This window comes from Ciconia boyciana, chromosome 4 (genome assembly GCF_034638445.1).
Source record: "Ciconia boyciana chromosome 4, ASM3463844v1, whole genome shotgun sequence".
NCBI classification, from domain to species: Eukaryota; Metazoa; Chordata; class Aves; order Ciconiiformes; family Ciconiidae; genus Ciconia; species Ciconia boyciana.
The window spans coordinates 58,684,267-58,706,501 of NC_132937.1; the positions used below are offsets into that span (position 1 = coordinate 58,684,267).

The 22,235-nt window shown below is 36.7% G+C and overlaps 1 protein-coding gene across 2 annotated transcripts in view; it reads right to left on the minus strand.

Moving 5' to 3' along the window:
• GNAQ (G protein subunit alpha q) overlaps positions 1-22,235 on the minus strand; it is a 137,512-nt gene that overhangs the window by 17,407 nt on the left and 97,870 nt on the right. For both annotated transcript variants that reach the window (XM_072859149.1, XM_072859148.1), the window contains 3 exons: positions 21,220-21,374; positions 8,315-8,443; positions 7,207-7,336 (listed from right to left, as the gene is read on the minus strand). In XM_072859149.1, coding sequence (XP_072715250.1) covers positions 7,207-7,336; positions 8,315-8,443; positions 21,220-21,374 — 414 coding nt within the window. The remainder of the gene's footprint in view (positions 1-7,206; positions 7,337-8,314; positions 8,444-21,219; positions 21,375-22,235) is intronic.

The window sequence follows — 22,235 nt, forward strand, 5'->3', positions numbered from 1 at the left end:
TTTGTAACAAACCAAGCAACGCTGATCCTTTCTACTTGGGACAACCTAAGAATAATAAAATTTTCCATCAATCAAAAGAACTGACATCCTTGCACGGTGCCTTTATTCAGTACTTAAAGCACAGAAACATCGCAGAAAACCAAAGTTCCTTCAGTTTCAATTTGCAGTTGTGGCTGAGGTACCGAAGCCCTAATTGTCTAAATATCCTGTTTTGCCTTCATACAAGCGTTACTTCTGATAAAATCGCAAGACAGTTCTTCAGTGTAAATTAAGTACTGTGAAGATAACTACATTAATTCAGATATCCACCATCAAATAAATTAGGGTTCTTCAGGGTTTTAAAGAAGCTATGGCAAAACCTTATGGCATGACCACAAAGATGCTCCCCAAAGAAACAAACAAAAAAATCTCCTTTCATTTGTCAAACTATGATTTTTCGACTTAGAATCACAGAAGAATTTATACTGGAAAGGACCTGTGGAAGTCATCTGGTCCAACTCCTTGCTTCCAGGAGGACTAACTTTGTCATTAGATCACATTGCTCATGGCCATGTCCAGTCAAGCTCTGAACATCTCTCTCCAGGATGGAGATCCTACCCCATCTAAGAAACCAATTCTACTTCAATCACTCACTCACATGTAGCCATCATCTTCCAGCCCTTGTGATCTATGAACACCAAGCTAAACACAGTTTTACTGAAGGCCACTGTATTTACAGACTATTAACTCACTAGACAGTTTTAATGATCCCCTGGTGGTAATGTTTTGGACAAAGCATTTTTAAGAACAACTTTTTTTCCCAGATTATTTAGCTCTACACTGCTTACAAAAGGGACTCCAACCAGTCACATGTTCCTTCTTCCTTCCACCTCTCCTGTTCCACTTGTCTGAGTACCCCCCTGAATTCCTGCAAGGTTTGTGCAATGGCTTTTTGAAACACTGCTTGAGTCACTTCCAGATCTACTAGTTCTGTCATGTCTCAAAAGAAAAATGTTATGCTTTCCTACTGCTAGTGCCATGCAAATGTCTGCTACTGGCAAATGAACCTGCTATTCTACATTTCAGAAACCTAGAAGACTTGATGGGGGATTACAGCTGCACTTTGCTCCTAAGTAACTGCCATTGCTTTAAAAGTTTATAAACTCAGGATAAATCTGTAAGACAACAGGATGCTGAACACAGAATGAGAGAGCATCCAGTTACAGCAGCAGAATTGTCAACAGTGCAAGCAGCAGTCTGGCTGCTACACCACTGTACATTACACAGCAGCAATGGAGCAGATTTAGGCAAGTTTCTGGGGAACTCTTTCTGTTCAGAATGAGCAGAATGGTAACACATGCAAAAGTATTTGTTGGAATGTTTTAAAAATGTCTGATCAAGACTGGCACAAAAATTATTCAATCTGGTTATCATATCAGATTAGACAATGCAGGTCCTTAAAGCATACAAACCATTTGGTTCCATGTGGTAAGGAAGTGAAAGCCAGTGGACAGATGAACACAAGGCAAAAGCAAGAAGCTGGGAAAATTATCTTTACGGCATCATTTTTGCGGAAGTCCATTGAGCAATATGGCATTTGTCAAGATCACAGAAAAGATAGATCCTAGATAATAGTTTAACATGTGTGAAAGGAGGACACACAGGAAGTAATGGCAATATTAGACATAGCTTGAAGGCATGTGTCTAGGATTTCTTAAGCCAAGGAATCAATTTTGTTATTATTTTAAAAATTCAGAATTCTTAAGCCATTCCAGCCTGCTTCATACATTACAAGAAAAACATTACAAACATTTTCAGCAAGAACTCCAATCTGGGATAAAACCTGTAAATACATTAATTAGAAGGAAGTGGTACTTTCCATAAAACTTTAATGCAAATTAAACAACTCCGATGATTAAAGGGAAGAGAAGGAAATAATGGAATAATGGTTTAAGATAAATTCAGTTACACATTATTATGTTACAACTAACAATTTTGGCTGCAGCTATATCAAATAATTAAGATGTAGTACAAGCTTTTTGAAAAAAAGCTTAAAAAAAAAAACCAAACAAAAGCTTAAAAAAAAGCTTTAAAACAAAAGTTTTTTTTAAAAAAGAGCAGTACTCTGCTTGACAAGAATCTCCTCCTTTTCTGATTAAAAAGAACCAATAATGGTTCTTAATAAACCTCTTAAAAGGGTTGCAAATTACCCGTCTGGATAGGATATATAAATGAATTAGACCTTAAGAGTAAAATTGGTTCTGTTTGCTTTGGTATTCAAGGTCATTGAAAACCCGGCAAATAAACCATGTATGAAATACAAGTTTTAAAAGTTATATTAATGTTACTATTTTAAACAAAGGAAGAGACATTTCAATGATTCTTTTATATGTGGTTTCATTCATCAATGAAAAGAAATTGCTTAACAAGTAAAATAATGAAAAAAACATTGTTTTCCTAAGGCATAGAGATGCATATATAAGATATTTGTACGTATATAGGATACATAGTATGTATATATAATGCTGGGCATTAATGAAATTCCTTACTCAAAAGTCAAAGTGGAAGGAATATTAGTTGTAAATATTAGCAACATTTATCTCCAATCCTATTAAAACTTCACATTTTACAATTGTATTTCTATTTTTTTAAAACCCAAATGTATCAGCTTTGCCCAAATTAATCTAAACTGGCATTTTCCCCCCAATTTATTTTTTGCAATGGATATTCAGAATACTCACACTGATTTACTACTAAAAATTATCCTTTATCAATGAATATTTTATGCTGTCCAATGCCTCTGCAGCTCTGCAGCCTCTGACGATACCTCAGGAGAGACAGTATTTGCTTTTTGATAGTTTAGAAAATTTCAAAATTTCTCTTAGCCGATTAAGCCATTAAGTTAGCTGAACTGAGGAAATTGTATTCTGTCCTTTCTATTTTTCCTCTGGGAACACAGAAGAAGGAAGATCTCTCTCTATAAAAAGCCCACATTTTCATAGCCACCATAGACCTATCCAAGCTATATGAAATCATATACGCCTTAAGACTTTTAGCGTGCTAATGTGGAAGAAAACTATGTACAAGAGTCAATAAATACTGTCCTTTATTTTGCCATTTCCAAGTACTTAACAAGCTCTGCAAAGATAATGAAAACCTCTTTTTTATGAAACCAGATTTTACAGGTACACTGTGATGTCTCTAGTCCTTCCATAACTGCAAGTGGTTACTGGTTCTCTTATAAAGCTGGAACTTTTTTTTGCATTTATTGCACTGAGACCATGAGATTTTTTTATGTTTAGAAGAGCTACCTGTGATACATATTTAAATGCAGCATATCCTGGAATATGGATTAATATACTTCACCTGGAAATAATCCTTTATTTAAGAAAACAAGTTGATTTTAAAAATCAAAAAGTTCTAAACTGTGCTTTTTGATAAAACTGCAAATTTATCCAGATCTGCTGGTATAATTCAGAGCAAAAGCTGGACCCAGAGGACATAATACATCATAAATTAATTTACCAGAGAGATTATTCCTTCATTTTTTATCTAACCTCTAATTCTGTCAGACTTTTCTGAAAAAGTGAAAAGGTCAAACATCGATAATTTAACTTAGAACATGTTCTCCTTTGTCACATCATATCAGACTGAGGGATGATTTACTTAATTTACAGTACTATTAATGTAATTAGTATATTATGTCCTCTGGATCAAATTTTGTCCTCATTTCCACCAATGAATCTAGACAGACTTACTGTTTTATTAAGGGCAGAATTTGGAACAGTTAGCTATCTCTCCTTTTACATGTATTCAAGAAGAAAAAGGCATTTCAAAACTGCACATAATCTGAAATTTTTGAAAGATATGTTTAACTATACTGTCCTTACCAATTCTTCTTGTTTTGTATTTATGCACCAAAATCAGATACTTAGTTACGTACAATCTAGACACATACTTAAGAGAGGAGAGATGATATTGTTTCTGAGTACTGCCTGTTAGAGGAATCATAGTTAAAATATAGTTGGGCGGCCATGCATGCTTTTCTTCAGGACTGAAGCCCCCAACTCTTTAGCTGCAGATCTTTGTCATAGGAGTGCAATTTCATGGATGTATCATTTAAGAGTGATGCTACATGGGACTCTGAATAACGGGCAGTCTGAACACTCGTCTTATTTTCTATGTATGCAATCCCCTTACAGAGTACTTACAATATATTCCTCAGAACTTTTAATAGTTAACTCCTCCAAGGGCATGAAGACAGAAACAGCTCCCAGCTCAATCCCACATATAACCAGTGAGTTAAAGCCCTTGAGAGACACCAGCAAAGCCTCTCAATTCAGTATAGCCTCATCTGATTTATAATTCAAATGTATTTCTCTTGAATAAGCTAAACAAGGGAAGAAATGGATTTACAACTGATTCTATCAGGCACTACATTTTGAAACATAAATCAAGAGTCTTAAGGGCTCTAAACCAGTTTCATAATGATGAAGTGTCATATAAACACACATGAACTGAATGGCGAATAATAATTCTTACAGGTTTATGTTCACTCATGAAAATGAGATTAATGAAAAAATGTATTATCTAAAAAGAATGCCACAGATGATTAAAAAGTGTAGTTTTCTTTGTAAAAACATACTATGAGGAAAAAGACTTCAGGCAGTAACATGCAGTGGACTAATTAGAAAAAGAAAGTGGGCCATCTTAACACAAATCATACTGTTTAATCAGGCCATGAAAGCAATGCAAAGGGAGTAGCAGAACACTGCAAGTTGTCAAGTCAGATCTTTTAATTTCAGTAAGAGGCACACAGATCAAAGGATTAGATTCTATCATAGTATCACACTGATGGCACACATACAAAGAAAGTAGGGCATTTAGATACACTCTCTCACTTTGGTGCTAAAATTTTAATACTGTTTCACAATTTAGAGGTAACTGCAAAAAAGTTATCTCTTGGCTGATTACTGAAGTCTCCAAGTTAAATTACTGTCTCCCCTACTGAGCTTGTCACACCCCAGTGAAGAACAAAAATATTTTTTGAGGGTAAATTTCTTAATTCAAGGTGTCCACTAACACATTTAAAACCTTTTCCCATATTTCTGCCATACCCACATTCAGTAAACTATGCTTTGCTTTATGCAGAATAAATAAACCTATCCTTCTCCCATGCGTTCTGGGACTGCAGTGTTTAGAGATACAGGGGAGGGAAAAGGAAGGGAAGAAAGCAGTGCCCTGGTATACCAACCAAATCTAGACAGACAGGCTACAGCTTGCTGAAAGCCAAAACTAAGCTGCCCAGATAGGTGCTTAGCTCTAAGACAGTCTGGATCCAATCCAGAGCTAGAGTAACACAGGCCTAAGGCTGCTGGAAAGCGCTACTAGTACATATGTATGACTTGAAAACAAGAACTGGTTTGAATTAAAGATATGAACGTATTTTAAACTGGAAGACAAAAGGGTTCAGAAGTTTTCCACTGTTGTTAATAAGAAACATAAATAGTCTAGCAGCGAGGTGGAAGAACCATCTGCAACACAGTGAGGAGTTTTACAGCTTTTGCCTCCATTAAGTGTTTCAAAAGTGAAAACTTGAAAAATCAAAACAGCTTTATGAGTAAAGTGATCTTTTTCTTAATAGTTGAAAAGTAGTTATAGAAAAGCTATCACAACTTTAGGCATCACTTCAGCTATTGGAGAGCCCAAAACATAAAGGAAATCTTCAGTCAGATGTTCTATTCAGTTCACAACACATGAACCCTTTTAGCTTACAAGAACACAGAGCAAGATTGTATACTCCAAATGATTCAGCCTAGGAAGATATTGCTCCATCTTCTACAGTAGGGATGCTCTAAGTCATGATCTGCACACTGAAGTTATCTGACAAACCAGAGCAAGGGTCTGAGCAAGCCACTTAACTAGAATAGGATACACTTAATAGGGAACCCGAGTCTGGTAAACCTCTCCCTATGGGACAGTTCCTACAAGAACTTCCCCCTATGAGAACGACAGTATGAAAACACGGTGGTAAACAGGTAACATCAGGAAGCTTTGAAGTTTATTTTGGATAGTTAGAATAGCATCTGAAAATTATCATAACTAATTTTTCTTTATGTGATTTCCAATATATTTTGACTTGTAAAATTAAAATGCTTAATACTTCTGTGTTCACTTGTGGCTACAAAAGAATAATGCAAACAGAAGAAGATAGAATCATACATTTCTGGCTTGGTTTGAAATGAGCCATGTCTGACTGAGTTCTCTTTTTATCTACACGTCTAGCTTCCAAAATTACAAGAGATGAAGTTGCTGCAGATTACATCATCATTTTTGTAAATTCAGCTTTGAATGATATAGTTGATTATATAAATAATGCAACGATATTTTTTCTTTTATGGAAAGACTATAAATGTAAAAGCTTTCAGAGCTCCCGAACTTTATTAAACAATGAATCCTGAAGAAAGTTCACCATACAAACATGAATGTCCAGGGACACCTGTTTTACCTTGTTATGTCAACCATTCTCTTAAACAGTGAAATCAAGATGTATGCAGCCATGAAGAACATTCAAATATTTTCTTTTTTTCATCTAACTTTTGTAAGTATGTGTTAAAAGACTTACATAGGACAGTCCCAGTAAGTAACTCATAAAAGTTTGATGAATTACTTAAAACAGTCCTCAGGAAAGACAGAAAATCTAAACATTAATTAATCTCCCTACTCTGTAAAACTGCATTCGAAATACTGGATCCTAGGGTACTTTGCCCCCTCAGCTCATCCACTTTCTTACTTCTGTTATTTTTTGAAATAAAAATACAATATACCTCCTATGCTTTAAGTCAAAGGAATGAAATTTACTACTTCAGGGTATGTTCTAGCAAAGAATCTGTAAGTTTTGTCTTCATTTCCACCGCTTATTTTTGTGGCTCTGCTACATAATACTAACTGCATAAATAGCTACACTAAGAACATTTCTCTGTATTCAACTGTATTCCCCTTCAACACAAAATAGATAGGTTTCTTTGGATCCTCCATGCAGCAGATCAAGCTTTGCCGTATTTGAAGACTGATCCCCTCCTCCCCTCTTGATCCCTGTAGTGCTTCTCACTCCACTGGGTGCAGTTGTGTATGACTGCTGGTAGATGCATTTTGAAAACACCTGGGACTGGACAAGTGAAGTTATTTTTTCTCTAAACCTGGTGCTTTTTGCTGATGCTTGCTTACCTCATTGTCTGACTCCACAAGCACTTGATCATATTCACTAAGAGCTACTAGGAACATGATAGATGTGACGTTTTCAAAGCAATGTATCCATTTTCTTCTTTCTGATCGTTGGCCTCCTACATCCACCATTCTGCAAAATTAACATCCACATCAACTCCATAAATACCTTAACAGATAAACACACAAGCACACACACAATGACAAAAGTCAAGAATTTAGTTCAACATACGGTTTGGTTTGTTTTTCTTAATGATTTTTTCCACTGATATTTAATGGAATCTGTTGTAAGTAGACGGTTAATCATATTTGCTTTTAAGTCTGATGTGTTTTCTGTGTTTAAATTATTGTGGGTCTCAAAACCCTCAGATTTCTGAGATACAAAGGTCTCATGAGCCATGATTCGGCAATGTATGCCCTGTGTATTTAGCAGAAACAGATGTGAACACAATAGACTTGGTGGTCTGCCTTTTCCCCCCCAAATTACCAGAGTCAAAATTCCCAACTTGTTAAAGCTGCCCCATTTTAAGAGGACAAACAGAATACAATATGTATCTACTAAAATTTTTAATAGCCAAAATTAAACCTCAAATTTTCTCGCAGTGTATTTCCACTTCAACCTAGTCTCAGTGTAACTAAACACAGGTGTCTAACTTGCAATTGCAATTGCATAGTTATTTTGTAAACAACTGTACTTGCACTCAAGTAGGGTGATTTCTCTCTAAAGGAGAGTAAAAATTAACTACACAAGTGGTAACTTTGTATTCCATAATTTACATGAATTATGAGGACACATGATTGTATTTTCAGATTATTATTCATAGTGAAACTTTGATACATATTATTGAAAAGGTGAACTGCAGTTTTCTATCAGTAATAACTACCTTCAGAAAAAGACAAACCTAACTGTCTTTCATCCTTTTGACATCTGTAACATCCGCTGCTTATTATATGTGGCCAATTACATGAAAATATAATGACCAAGCTCAAATTTTAAAAACATAGAATAATTGCTTTTTATGCACTTTTAACCAATATCCTATACATGGTGTTACTAATGTAAAAGGAAACAAAAGAAACAAAGCAAGTGGGTGTTATAACTTTTTTCTACCTGAAAATGACGCTTTGTAAGTCGAATGGATATTCAATGATCCCTGTTGTTGGGACTCGAACTCTGAGCACATCTTGCTGAGTTGGCAGATAGGTGGAATCTGCTATGCGGTCCAAGTCATTAAGATAGCTATAGACAGGGAGAAACAACAGGAATGCAAGACAGTGACAACATCATCCCACTGAGGAAAAGAGAAAGGAAGACTTGGGACTGGAAATGGGCTGTGGGGCAGGAAGAAGTACAACAGAAAAAAGAGCATTATCGGCATAAAAGAGGGGACAAAGTACAAAAATGTGCTCCATCCTCCCTTCCTGTATACTTTCACAGCATAAAGTAAATTCTACAGAAGGGTAGCATAATTATTCTGGGGTTTTTTTCATACAAGTTTGCTTGTCTTTCACATGTAAATTCACCAAAGATTCAAAGTTTTCAAAGTTTTCAATTACATAATTCTAGGCAATTTAGAGACAAATAATATTATAAAATGTGTGAGAAATATAAAATTGCACAGTTTTATTCGAATATGTAACATATTTCTTGATATTAATTGTGCAGTGTCTATACAGATACATGGATAGACAAACATGAATCTCCCACGGAACAGTGAACTGGTATAGAATAGATCATTATCAGTTAAAAAATGATAGGAGGATAAATGATACAGTTTGGAGATTAAATTAAAAAGAAAATTAAAAAAGGAAAACCCCACCCACTGACAAATTAAAAAACTCTCTGGATCTTGTTATCAGAAGGCAGCACTGATTACTTAGTGGGATCTCTGGCACCTGAAAGTCCTGCATTCACTTCCGTTTAAGTTAATAAGCCTGTAGTAAATGAAATACACCCCAGTCAGTTAGCAAATAACATGAAATTTCTATAAAATTGCTTGTAAAGGTTCATTAACTACAACACAAAATGCTTTTGCTATTGCCTAATGGTGGGTTTCAGCCATAAAGCACCAGTGTACTGGCGGTTTTAATTAATCCTCGTAAAAGGGATGCTTCAAAAAAGAAGTGTACCAATGTGTGTGTGATAGCCTGTTTGGGTCCAAGAGCTGGACATCTCATGAAATCAGTGCACCAGGCAGCTTGGGCTCTCCCCACGGTAGATGTCTGGGAGAAAGACTGCTGCAGGAAATCAAGTTCTTGGGCATTTGGTTACTTCCCAGCACAAGAATGACCTAGAGTTAGCCACTGAGAACATAAATTAACCTACGGATGCCCTCATTCATTCTAGGGGAGGAGAGCAATGGTCTAAGCTCTGAACGTGTTCTTTTCCTTGTAGTTATTAGTGAAGGTGCTCTTTTTAAATAAACCCACACAAGAAACAATTAGACTTCTTCTAGATCCTCTGAATGATTCTTTAATGAAATAGTGAGAGGAAGTTATCCTTAACAATGACAGAAACAAAGCAGTTTGATTTCTACCTTACAGCAAAAATACAGAATAATTAATTTGTTAGGTGTGGGAGGGAGCCAAAACCATTATCAAATCTCGCTCACTATGATTTTATTCATGAAAAATTAATCCGATAGTAAACATTGAATGTGAGAAAGTTACACATAGTTAGAACGATGTATGGAACCACGTATCTCAGATAATTCAGAAGCTACTACTCTGAAAATATTTTCTGAGAACACTGATTAGTTTCTGCCAATAAGAAAAAGGCTTGAGAGTCATAGAATCACAGAATCATTTAGGTTGGAAAAGACCTCCAGGATCGTCTAGTCCAACTGTCAACCCAACACCTCCATGCCTACTAAACCACGTCCTGAAGTGCCACATCCACATGTTTTTTGCACTCCTCCAGGGATGGTGACTCCACCACCTCTCTGGGCAGCCTGTTCCCATGCTTGACAACCCTTTCAGTAAAGAAATTTTTCCTAATATCCAATCTAAACCTCTCCTGACACAACTTGAGGCCATTTCCTCTCATCCTATCACTTGTTACCTGGGAGAAGAGACCAACCCCCACAACCTCCTTTCAGGTAGTTGTAGGGAGTGATAAGGTCTCCCCTCAGCCTCGCTTCTCCAGACTAAACAATCCCAGTTCCCTCAGCCATGAGCACTTGATCTACCCTCATGTGTTTTACACAAAAAGCAGAATGGACAAGCACATCATCAATTTGTTGGTGAAAAAATAAAAAGTGTAAGTGAACAAAATCCATAACCACCACAATAAGAAACTGACAGAGACGCTGAACTAGCTTCTTTTTCCCTCCTGCCCCCCAAAAAATTGGTTTTGGTTTTGTTTTGTGACTGTATTTTGGAAGTGTACAAAGAAGCATTGTGGGTCACTACACGCTACAGTGGTATTCATGAGAGCAGGAGAATTTTAACTGAATAAATTGGTAGGTGGCCCATTTACACAATCGTCTTGTTGCATTCCTTTGGCAAGCTTCAGCTGTGGTCTCCAATGTGAGCCTGGTTACTGTACCTCTGCACCATCAGCACAGTGGACATGTTACTAAGATATGCTGTAATGCACATCTGGATGATTTTAGAAAGGCAATAATGCAAAGGGATATTACTAAATAGTTAAATCTCATTTGTGTTACTGGAAACCATTAAATGGGCAGATGAGGGGGTTTTTTTTGTCCTAACACAAATCACTGATGTCATTAAGTTCCAGAAGCATTAATTTATCCTTTAAAAATACTTATCTTTTCCTCATCCTCATTCAGTTCTGCTCAAGTTCTGCTCATTTTATTACTAAACAGCAACCTTCTCACTCATTTCACCTGTAGCACTGTACAGAGCCTATACAGTCCATAGAAGAGTCCTTATGGAGTCCTATTGCTTTCCCTAGATTTCTTCACTTAACAGATCAAAGGATATTGGGCTGTCTAAGAAGTGTCCTGAATTACACATTCAAACCCAGAATCAAGGAAGCAGTGTCAAAACTGGTAAGACCACCTCACAGAAAAAAAAATAAAAATCAGATAGCACGCACAAAATCCTTTAAGAAAATCTTTGTGATCAGAAGGCATAACAAATCATAACCAGAATATACAGTCCAATAAAAGCAATTTAGAATACATCCTGCAATTTTTGTTTTTGAATAATGACATTTAGCCCTTACCACTTTTCCTTCTAACTTAAAACTTAATAAACATATTATTGTATCCATTTATTTAAATGAAAATGTCCCAGTTCTTTGTTGCACAACCTTACTTTTAAATCTTTTATTATTGCTATTTTCATTAACAGAGACATTTCTGATGAAGAATTACGTGTGCTGGAATTCAGATTTTAATGAAGTTTGTGCATTGTTGCTCTGAAGCAAAGGAGTAGATATTTTCTGCTACTGACTTTAACAGTTCTGCAGATCAGTTACACTTCCTGTTACCATATGAGGATATGTAACTTCACATTCTGCTATCAACTTCAAGGGGATTAAACATGTTTCAGAAAATCAGACTGAAAGCTTTGCCTGCAGCAGCAAGACAATGTTCCCTTCAAGATAGTCTAAAATCCCTAAAAACTCCTTAAGTCTCTCTTAAAATTCATGTAACCTCTAAAACAAAGTAACACAATTAATTAAAAAAATCTATTATCTTTGGGTAAGAACATGTATCATTGGGATTGACATCAGGGTCTTTCTTTTCCATTGTACCCACTGCTTTATATCACATCTGAAGATTTTTTATATATTGCAAAAATGAATCGTCCCTCGTCAGGCGGGTGCAATAGTCCTAAAATGCCAGTGGGAGCAAATCAACACACTTATCTCAATACATTATCATGCCTTTTGTATTGAATGCATAACACTATACTTCTATGTCCATAGTACTACATAGACAAAAAACAAGACATTTTTTCTTCTCAAAGCACAAGAATAGATTTTTTCATTGCATTAGGAGGGGTGGGGTGACAGCCTGATTTTTCTGAGTAACTGATTTGTTGGGTTGACTCACTGTTTCAAAATGCTGAGAGGGAATATGTAAATGAATACAGGTGACTATTTACATAAAAAGAAAAGACAACTGGAATACCATTAATATTTAAAGACATACTACCCGCACACACAATTTTCACATATTATTATTATAGATGTTCCTATAACATTGAAAATTTAGAATTTGGTTTACTTGGTTTATCATAGTTTAATTCACTGCCACAATAAAGGCTTATATTTTCACATCTTGCTTGTACCCAAAGGGTTGGCAATTTAACGCATCCTACAGCTTTTTCAACTAACAATTTATTTATTTTTAAATTAATTTAGCAAGCTGCAATTTTAAATAAATCAAAACAAGCTAGCTAATGCCAATTTTTTTCCACCTTCAACTGTGCTGGCTCAAGCCTAATCTAACTGCACCTCTGCCCATCCCCAGCTGCCAGCTCTTAGCTTGTGCAATGGCTTGATAACGCATTTCTGTCAAAATGATTTGGAATAGTGAAGAAACACTATTGAAACTGTTCAGATTAAGCTAGTTTATTTGATGGACACAGCCTGGGGTATGGGAAGTCCATAAGTTCCAGCAGGAAAGCAGGGTGGAGTTACTTCCTCCACTAGCTTATCTGCAACCAGAAAAGAACTTATGAAGCCAGGGCTATGTGAAATGTCTCAAGTCTCTGAATTCAGATGGGTGAGGAGTGAAAGAAAATGAAGATTTTTATTTACTTTTTTGTATATCTGCTTATTAAAAAAAACAGTTCACCATGGCTTTAAAGCACTTATCTAATGCAGCCCTACACAGAGTACTGAGAAATACGTTGCTCACCTGGGCAAAAAAATCCTGTGCACATACAAAAAATTTAAGCATGTAAGAGATACACACAGGGTATTTTACAATAAGTGCCTAACTCAAAATGTATGCACAAATACTGCAATCAGCCTTTGCAATGTAACTAACTCTTCAGTGTATACTAGAAATGGCTACACATGCACTCTTGCAAACAAACCACAAGACTTGTCATGAACATGAACTTCCAGAAAAAGAGTGTTGCCAACGATTGCCCAAACCAGATGTTTCCTCAGTTTATTAACTCCGAAATTTAAAATCATAATAATGATATGGATATTGGAAATACCCTGGCAGTTATTCTGAGGACTAGTCTAAAAGCAGGTAACCACCAGCGTTACCACGGGGAATTCAGTTGTATGGCTGGCAGCAACTGTGCAAGCCATTTAAGTCTCAACTATATGGCACTCTGACTCTATTTTTACCACCTGCTAAGAAATGACTTTGATGAGACACACTGTAGCTATATGGCCTCTCACCCAAGCAGTACCTACTCAGCTAGGCATTATACAAAGGAACAAAAAAGGGAAAATTGCATAAAATTACTGGGAAAAAAAAAAAAAAAGCCGAATCACATAGGTCTGAGTAAATTTATAGTACAGACCAAGTTTACAAAGTTAATTATACCTGTAATTAGTTTTGTAAAAATGAATTTCAGTGGCTGTTGAGGTAATTTTCCAGGGGGTTGCTATAGCAACATGCAGAAGGTGCATTACCGAGGCGATGTGTGTGTAATGAGCTGCTGGCAGTGGTCCTCCCTTGACGTCAGGAGAAACTGCCACTGTCTTGCAGCACGCTTGTGATCTCCACGATGACCAGAAGCAGAGGAAGCCTTTTGTTTCCCAGTCAGTGCCAAGAGACAAGTACTTATTTTTAATGCACTTTACATCACCTATGTCAAGGTCCAAGCCTGCAGCCAGCTTCAGGGAAGCTGCCAGGCTATGGAGGTGCTAACGATACCCTTGAAAGACAGCATGTTTCAAAGGTACCGTTTGTCCACATTTCAAAATAAACAGCAGGAGCAGGATCATGGGAGTAGACTGACTGGCTCTGTACTTTCCTCCATACCTTTCCCATACAGAAATCAGGCAAAGAAGTGAGACTCCTAACCTTAACAAATGGATGGTTAAAACAACAAGAGTTGTTTTAACCCATAACCTTCTTCAAGAAGTTAAATATAACCCCTGTCACCATGAACAGGTAGCTCAACATTCAGCCTTAATTCATTTCACAGAGCTACATCACCTAACAAAGACAGAACATCAAAACTTATTTGAATTTACTTTCAGTGCATGAGGTCTTGAAGCACCTTCAACATGAAGAAACATGGGGCAGACACTTCAAACAAACACCCTCCTCCAGCCATGAGCTACTATTTTCCAGACTCAGATTTTTTGTTGCAAGTAATCAGGTGACAAAGTAGCATTTTCTCAGGAATAATTCTGTAAGATGAATTTCTGTAACTTCAAACTAAGTTTAGCATATAGCCTAATTAATCAAGAGAAAGCATTAAGGCATGGGCAGACAAAGGCAGAAAAGCTACAGCCTTCATCCATCTCTAACACTCGTTTCCCTTTCCGAGGTTAAAAATGAGATTGCTCTATTCATCAGTACTTCCTAATAACTCTTCCCAAACTCAGCAGGCAAGACTGATGGAGCAAGATGCTGAATTAATATTCACTAGCACACTAATAAACCCTGTGCTTAGGAGGAGTCCGCCTGCGAGACCTTGTGAGCACAGAAGTCCCTGGGGAGCAGAGTGCCTCTGAAACGCACTGCTGAGGAGAAGCAATCCGCCTGGCACCACACCAGAAACACTCCAAGAGAAATCTCTAAAATAAAACCAAGCATGTTGAGATAGAGGTAATCACTGGCACTGATAAAAGGGTCCGTCTAAAACCAGTAAAGATTACTTGTTACCACCCAGCCAGCAAACAACGTGACTGTTTCTTAATCTATATGGGGAGAATGAGAGTACAGGGGAAGAGGAAAGGGACAAACCCCAAGAAAGTCTACAAAGTTTGCTGTTTAACAGAATGTTTGTTGGGCGATTTCAGTGTAACCACAGCTATAAAAGTAAGGCTTACCAGCAACACTTCCTATGCAAATACTTTCACTGTGTTCAACCACATGTAAGACAGATAGCGCACGGCTGACTTCTTCCAGTTATGATAGTAACCATAAACATTTACATCTTTTCAACCCTAAAGCTCTCAGGTTTAACGCTAAAAAAAAAAAAAGTATTTTCCTTGAAGTTAGGATTGTTCATAGGTATGACCCTCTACAAAATGCTCTCTCTCATACACGTACAGTGGCAGTGCAAGTGAAAATAAAACCCTAACCAAAGTCTATGACTAAGGCAAATTAGGCAAACAAGATTTGATATGTCTCTGTCCCTTGGAGCCTGGCTATTCTGGAATTGGGTGGGGCTACCCTCCATACTGTTGGTGGGGTTTGGTGTGGTTTGGGGCGGGGCTGGAGTTTGTTTGTTTTGCAAAACTCTGAACTGGCTGATGAGACTACCCCAAACTAGCATTAATTTTGACCGTGTGCTGGAAAACAAGCTTTGAAAGGGAAAAGCCTTCTGCATTTTTGAAAACGCATACAACATGCTTGTCTTTCAACTCCACATATGCAAAATGTTAAAGTTGCTGTAGCAGGATCTTTCCTACTTCACAGAGCTACCAGAATAACTGACACAAGTGTCCTCTTTGCTAACATGCAGCAGCACAGTAAATGGAATCAATTTTCAGTGTACAAACACAGTGAACAAACCTAAGTGTAAACAAGTATTGGCCACATTTGCAGAATTTCTGTAGAGGTTTGCATTTCTGAGCCTCTACACCACTGGTGAAAAGTTGAGGGACGTTTACCAGTTTCCAGAACTATCTAATCTTAATCTAAAGTAAACACAGTAAACTTAAGACCTTCGCAGTGAGGTAGGAAGAAGTCTGCACTGTGCTTTTTTTATCCTTATCCCACCGAAATCCTACCTACCTGTCTCCCTCAATTTCCTACATGGCTAAAAGCTAACCTTAGCAAAGGCTAAAAAAAGCAAGTAATCAAATAAAAAAATGCTTGTGCAAACTTTTCTTAATAGGAAATGTGGTTTAAAAATTATACAGATATTAAAAACATGTTCAGTACTGCATGAACAAAAAGGCTCCTGAAAGAAATTCATACTGTATACTGCTTTATATAACCCCACTTCCCTTTCTGAATTTCCCTAGTTCTGTTGCATAATCTTTGGTTTTTCTATAGGATGCAGTGCTTTGCTATGCAGCAGATTTCATGTTCCATCTTTCCTCAGACCTTCCTTTTATATTTGGGAACTATATCTAAGGCATAAGATAGGGTTAGCATGGTTCTGCTGCTAGTACTTAATCTTCAGACTTTCATTTTTATTTGCTGTTTTTATCTTACTGCAAACCTTACACAAGTAAGGCTGTGTAAACTGTGAATATATAAAAGCAGAATCTACCATTCTGCAACACAACTTGCCCCCAAATATAGCTTTAGAACCTTCAAGTACATTTTTACAAATGAAGGGAAGAAAGAATCAATGAACAGTATTAAAAAGTTTAATAAATAATGATGTGCTTAGGTATCTTGTAGATTGTGAGTATATGGTTTTCCCACCCCCAACAAATGACTGTTACACAGATATCACATAGACAGTTGTTCATAATTTGCTGTACCAGTGTCAGCTGCATAGCAGGTCTCAATTTAGGACAATATTAATCCTTCTGAAAGGCTCACACAGAGCCATGATGCTCTAAGAATTCCCTACAGCTTTATGAAATAAAAGAATGAATGTTCTGATCACTAGAAGCAATACCAGCAAGTACAGGAGTAAACTGCTGTCGTAAAAACTTAAGATTCATACACGCATCTTTCCCCTTGTGTGCCTCTAAGCACATCCTATTTAGCACACAGTAATTCCACTGAAATGCACCTGTTTCAGAAGTGAAACATGGAAGCAAAATGTTATTTTTAACAGCCAGGTATGAAGGAGTTAATTGTTCAGCTGAAGCTATGAAGAACTTCAAACTCAGATGGAATACTGTCATACAAAAATTACTACGTGACCAAAGCATTACAATTCATGCAATGGTTTCACAAAAGGTGAAACATGAACTTTTAACAAGCAGACATAATTAGGATTCATCTCTTTCTTCCCTGTTAACAATCAGTGATATTCTGAAGATGTCTCTTACTACATGGTAAAATACTGGAATCTGCATTTCTGTACTAACTGTCCAGCTAACTCAACTCACATGATCACAGGTATATGCACAGCTGTGTAACTGTAGGAACTAAGTTGTTAAAGGTGACAGCAAATGTAGAAACAAAAGCCTGAAGGACTCTCATGTATGTATGAGAATGCCATGGCATGTATGACTAATAAAGCAGTGCCTTAAATAATAACAAAGTGGGGTATTATATGCCCACTGGTGTAGCTAACACAGTGGGGTAGGAACTTGAGGGCAAATTATATTTAATTATCTGAAGTGTTAAAAAACACACCACGGAAGGGAAACTAAAGAGATATCCTCAGTGCTTGTGTAGCAACTAGAAAGTCCTTGGTTGGAGGTACACAATGGTATAATACTTCCATTTCACGGGGCCAGAGAAAGACGAAGTTTTTCAGCAAGGCTCTGGGACACTTTCCAGTTCTAAACACTTCCTACTTTTTCTTCATTAAGGGGAAGCCCTTAGTGTCATACTGGGAAAAACTGGTGATGAATCTCCACAAATTCTAGTTGCAACCCAAATTCTGCAAGTTGTCACATAAATGTGAAATGTTACTTATGACAACTGTCTCTCTTACTGACAACAGTAAGACTGTTGCCTCTCCTTTCTTCAGGCTTTGAAAAGCGATAATATAATCAGACTGTTGACTGGTAACCTGTCTGCATTTGGGTTAAGGTCTTGACACCCTGTGCAGTACATGATCTCATCTCTCACAGCTATTACTTAAGGCAATCCACAGTGTGGTGTTGGTTTACATCTGTCTCACACTGTCAACAGTATTTTAAAGGGAAGTGGTTTAGTGGTAAGTAAGTGGCTAAGTCATCCCGTAACATATATGGGAAGTGAATAATCTCTATTTACCTGATGTGCTCTTGACTTTACCACAGAGAAGTCTAGAAATTGCTTTTAAAAACAACACACCCAACCTTTGGAGCATCCAATGGCAAGGGAAGAGAATGGAATGTATTTGCTGAGCCTCCAAGAGGTTCAAATCAACTCCCACAATGCAGGAAATTTTCTTTTTTAGATCCTACCCTCACCTCTTCTGGTAAACACACATCTGATGTATTCTTCCAGGGTACTAGCAGTGGGTATAAAAACATCAAAAGTGTAGCTAACAATGACAAAGCAGGTCAAAAGATGACAGAAAGTGAAAGTATAGAAACATACAGGATGTATTAGAAACCAGAAACAGAATTTAGAAACAATAAAAGAAACAGGAAATGCAGAGGAAGATATTTAGGAAGACAACGTGTAATAACATTGACAGGCAAAAAAAAGCAACACAGGGAACAGACTGAAAATACTACTACTATAAAAGCACAGGGGAAAACTACTGAGAAGATGAGAGGCTCATGCAAGGGATGAATGAAGAACGTGTGACACTGAAACATATGCTTAAAAACATTGACACACATGCTTACAAGAGATCTGGTGGACAACAAACCATTTTGGTTTATGCATCAAGCCAGAAGAAATTACTAAGACTCACCAAGTCAATGGGCACTGGGTGCTTATTTCTGTCTTACTGCCTTGTGAATCCCAGTAGTAAGTTTTATGCATTTTGTTTTCTTGCTTTGTGACAGGGATTTAAAGCTAGCAAATTCTCTTTGGGTGTTTTATTGCTAAACATACACACTGTATTTCTGAAACAATGGTTCTTTGGTTTCTGCTAATGGCTTTTACTGGACTTACATACCTGAAAAAACTCTACTTGCAAGCATAAATATACAAGAGGCTCTTCTAAAGACTCATATACAGTGATTCACAATTCTAATTTAAAACAGATTTTGCAGAAATCCATAGTATGACTATAATAGATTATAGTTAAAGTCACCAAATCTGCAAAAACTCATGTTAAATTGCTAAACATGTTGAGCTTGAAAAATAACCAATCAACTAGTACATTTACCTTTGGCAAGGCAATGTACTAGCCATTTGCTTCTATAGCTACTTAATGAATTATTCCCTACCATTTTTAATACTACTCAAAAGATCCACGATGGTGACAATTTCATTAGAATTAGGTCAAAACTATGGTATTCAGCACAATCTGATATGAAGTAGCATCAGACGATTATTTCCTACTTTGGAGAGCAAGTAATTCTATTTTTATCCTCTAAGGCAAGCACACGAAATACATACATTTATTTCAACTTTAAAAACAGTATCACATCTGTTGTGGAAACAAAGTTAGGACCTACAAATACAAGAAATTCAAAATATAAGACAAGCTCTGCTTCACCTTCTAGTTACCCTTTCTGCTCATTTTGGTATGGAAACAATATGAAAGTATATTGTCAACAACTTGTCTCTGCAATTTTCTTTTCACCATTTATGCACCCTAAACTTTTTCACTTTATGTAATATTCTGTTTTCTTACCACTAAAAACCAAAACACAGTACAGTATCTTTGGGGTCAGTGAGAATCCAAACAAGAGTGATGCCACTGTGTTTTGCACCACTCTGCACCAAAATACACAGACACAAATGACAGAAGTGATAGGTTGGGAAGGTAGCCCACTCCACAGGACAGCAAACTACATAGGACAACAGGAACCCTATCCATGGGGCAAATATAGCAGAAGAACATGGTGTGGTGATAGCATCAGAGCAAATCTGAGGAGACATACGTCATGCATCTGTAGCTTCAGCTGCCTAAATTGCATCAGTGAGATACTAATAAGCTTGTCTTGACTAAATCACATGTAAAGTGTTGAGCTAGATAAGAATCCTCAGACTACTGTGCAGATAAATGTTATCCCAGACCTCTCATATCTATAGCCTTGTTCCAATGAGCTTAATGGGAGCTTCACGGTGCCTTTCCATTCTTCTGTGCTTTCCTCAATAAGAGGTTTCCATTCACATACACCTGATGAATGGAGACTGGAATGATATAATCAGAGTAATTTGCATAGCTAATACAAAAATTCCTGTGGACACCATGGAGGTTTCTGCCACAGCTTTAATAACTATGCTGCATCTTTTAACGTAGGTCAACATCAAAAGGTCATCATCCCTTACCATCATCCATTTCTTTGACAACAGATGAGAAATTTGATCTGAGCTATATGCTACATTACTCAAGAGTAACTGAATTTCATGGAGTCAATCTTCAGGCAGTCCTTAGATTCCAATGTTAAATTTCACAGTACTATTTTATCAGATTCCTGCCCCAAGAAACTAAAGGCATAACATTTCAGACATTGTTTAGTCACATATGCATTTTCATTATTGTTGATCTATAACAGAGAGGGTTTAACTTCAAGTGCTTTTCCTGTTGTCTTCGTGGCAGCCCTGTTCTTTAAAGTTTAGGCTTTGTTTCCATAAAAAAAAGGCAGTTCAATAAAACACAAGAACCCTTGCTTAGTACTATTTACCTCACCACGAGGACTGCAAAAGCAATCTGTGAGGGAAAAGGGGAAAACCTGGGAAAACAGGAGTTCTGGCATTATAATTTTTTCAGGCATTATAATTTCTATTAATTGTATGGAGCTCTACCTTGATTGCACTTCCCAGTATTCACTACTGTCATGCTACATGAAAGTATTTTTGTCCAGCTTGCCTTTGTGAGTGTATGTCAGAGGAGAATAAGGGCCTGAACAAGTATAACAAAAGAAAACAAAACCATCAGTGATTAACTATCCCTAGCTAGAATCTTACTTTAAGACTTCAAAGGATCACAGACTGTCATGCCGTGAAACAAACACAGATATAATCCTAAACTAGATGCACTCCACTCCTTAAAGTATCCTCTGAATTCAATTTAGTAAGCGTATATTCAGGTATGTTTGTGCTGCAGATGCATACAAACAGGTACACAGACATATCGTATAAAAAGTAAAAATTACTTTGTTAGAAACAGAAAATGATATATAGTTGTTTGTAGCCACCATGTACTTACTATTTAGTTGAATCGGACAACTGATACTCCCGTCGTCTATCATAACACTCCTGAATTCCAGGGTCATTCCATAAGCTTCTTATTGCATCTACATATGGATTCTCAAAAGTTGACACCTTCTCTACGTCGACTTCTCGAACTAACTGTGCATGAGCCTAATTCAAAACAAACAAAACAGTAAAATTTACTTCATTTTCTGTGTTTGCAGATAACTCATATACAGTGAACATGAGAAACAGGAGTAATTTTTCATATTGGCCATGCCACCAATATGTATATGCAATTTGAAAAATCAAGTACCACGAAGAAGGTTGTGAAGATGGAAAAAGGAGACAACTGTTACAGAGAGTCCCAGAAAATGAGGAATAAAAGAAAAAACCTTCACTTTTTTTATGGAAAGGATATAGATCTCAACATAGATCAGCATATTATTTACCTTTCGTGCTAAAAGACACTGTTAAACAGAATACCTACCATCCATTCTACCCACTGAACCACTCATTAACAACTGAACCCAGGACACTTGGACAACATGAAGATAGAAAAGACAGTAAAACCCCCAAATATTCAAAGATGGGTATTTTACCAAAATCTGTATTCATGTGAATAAACTTAGTGATGGTGTAGGAAGGAAGCAGTAATGTTGATTTATTGGGGAAGACCTTAAAGTAAATTGTGAATGAATGAGAATAAATAACAGTACTGGGTAAATTATGAATGAGTGATGATACAGTGTGTTCAAAGACAAATAGTGCTAAATACGATATTATGACAGAAAGTGAATTAATAAATGTACATATGGGCCCTTATTTTAGACTGTGCTTACTCCAATCCAGTATTATTTACATGAAATGGATGAAGCATTCACATTAAAATTTGTATTTAATTAAGCTCATTTTAAAGAAAGCTTTCATTTTTTATTTTTCAGGTACAATCTTAGAGTATATAAAACATACTTTTTAAATTATGACTGGTTAACCAACTTGGCAGATTTAGATACTGATGGTAGTTGAGAG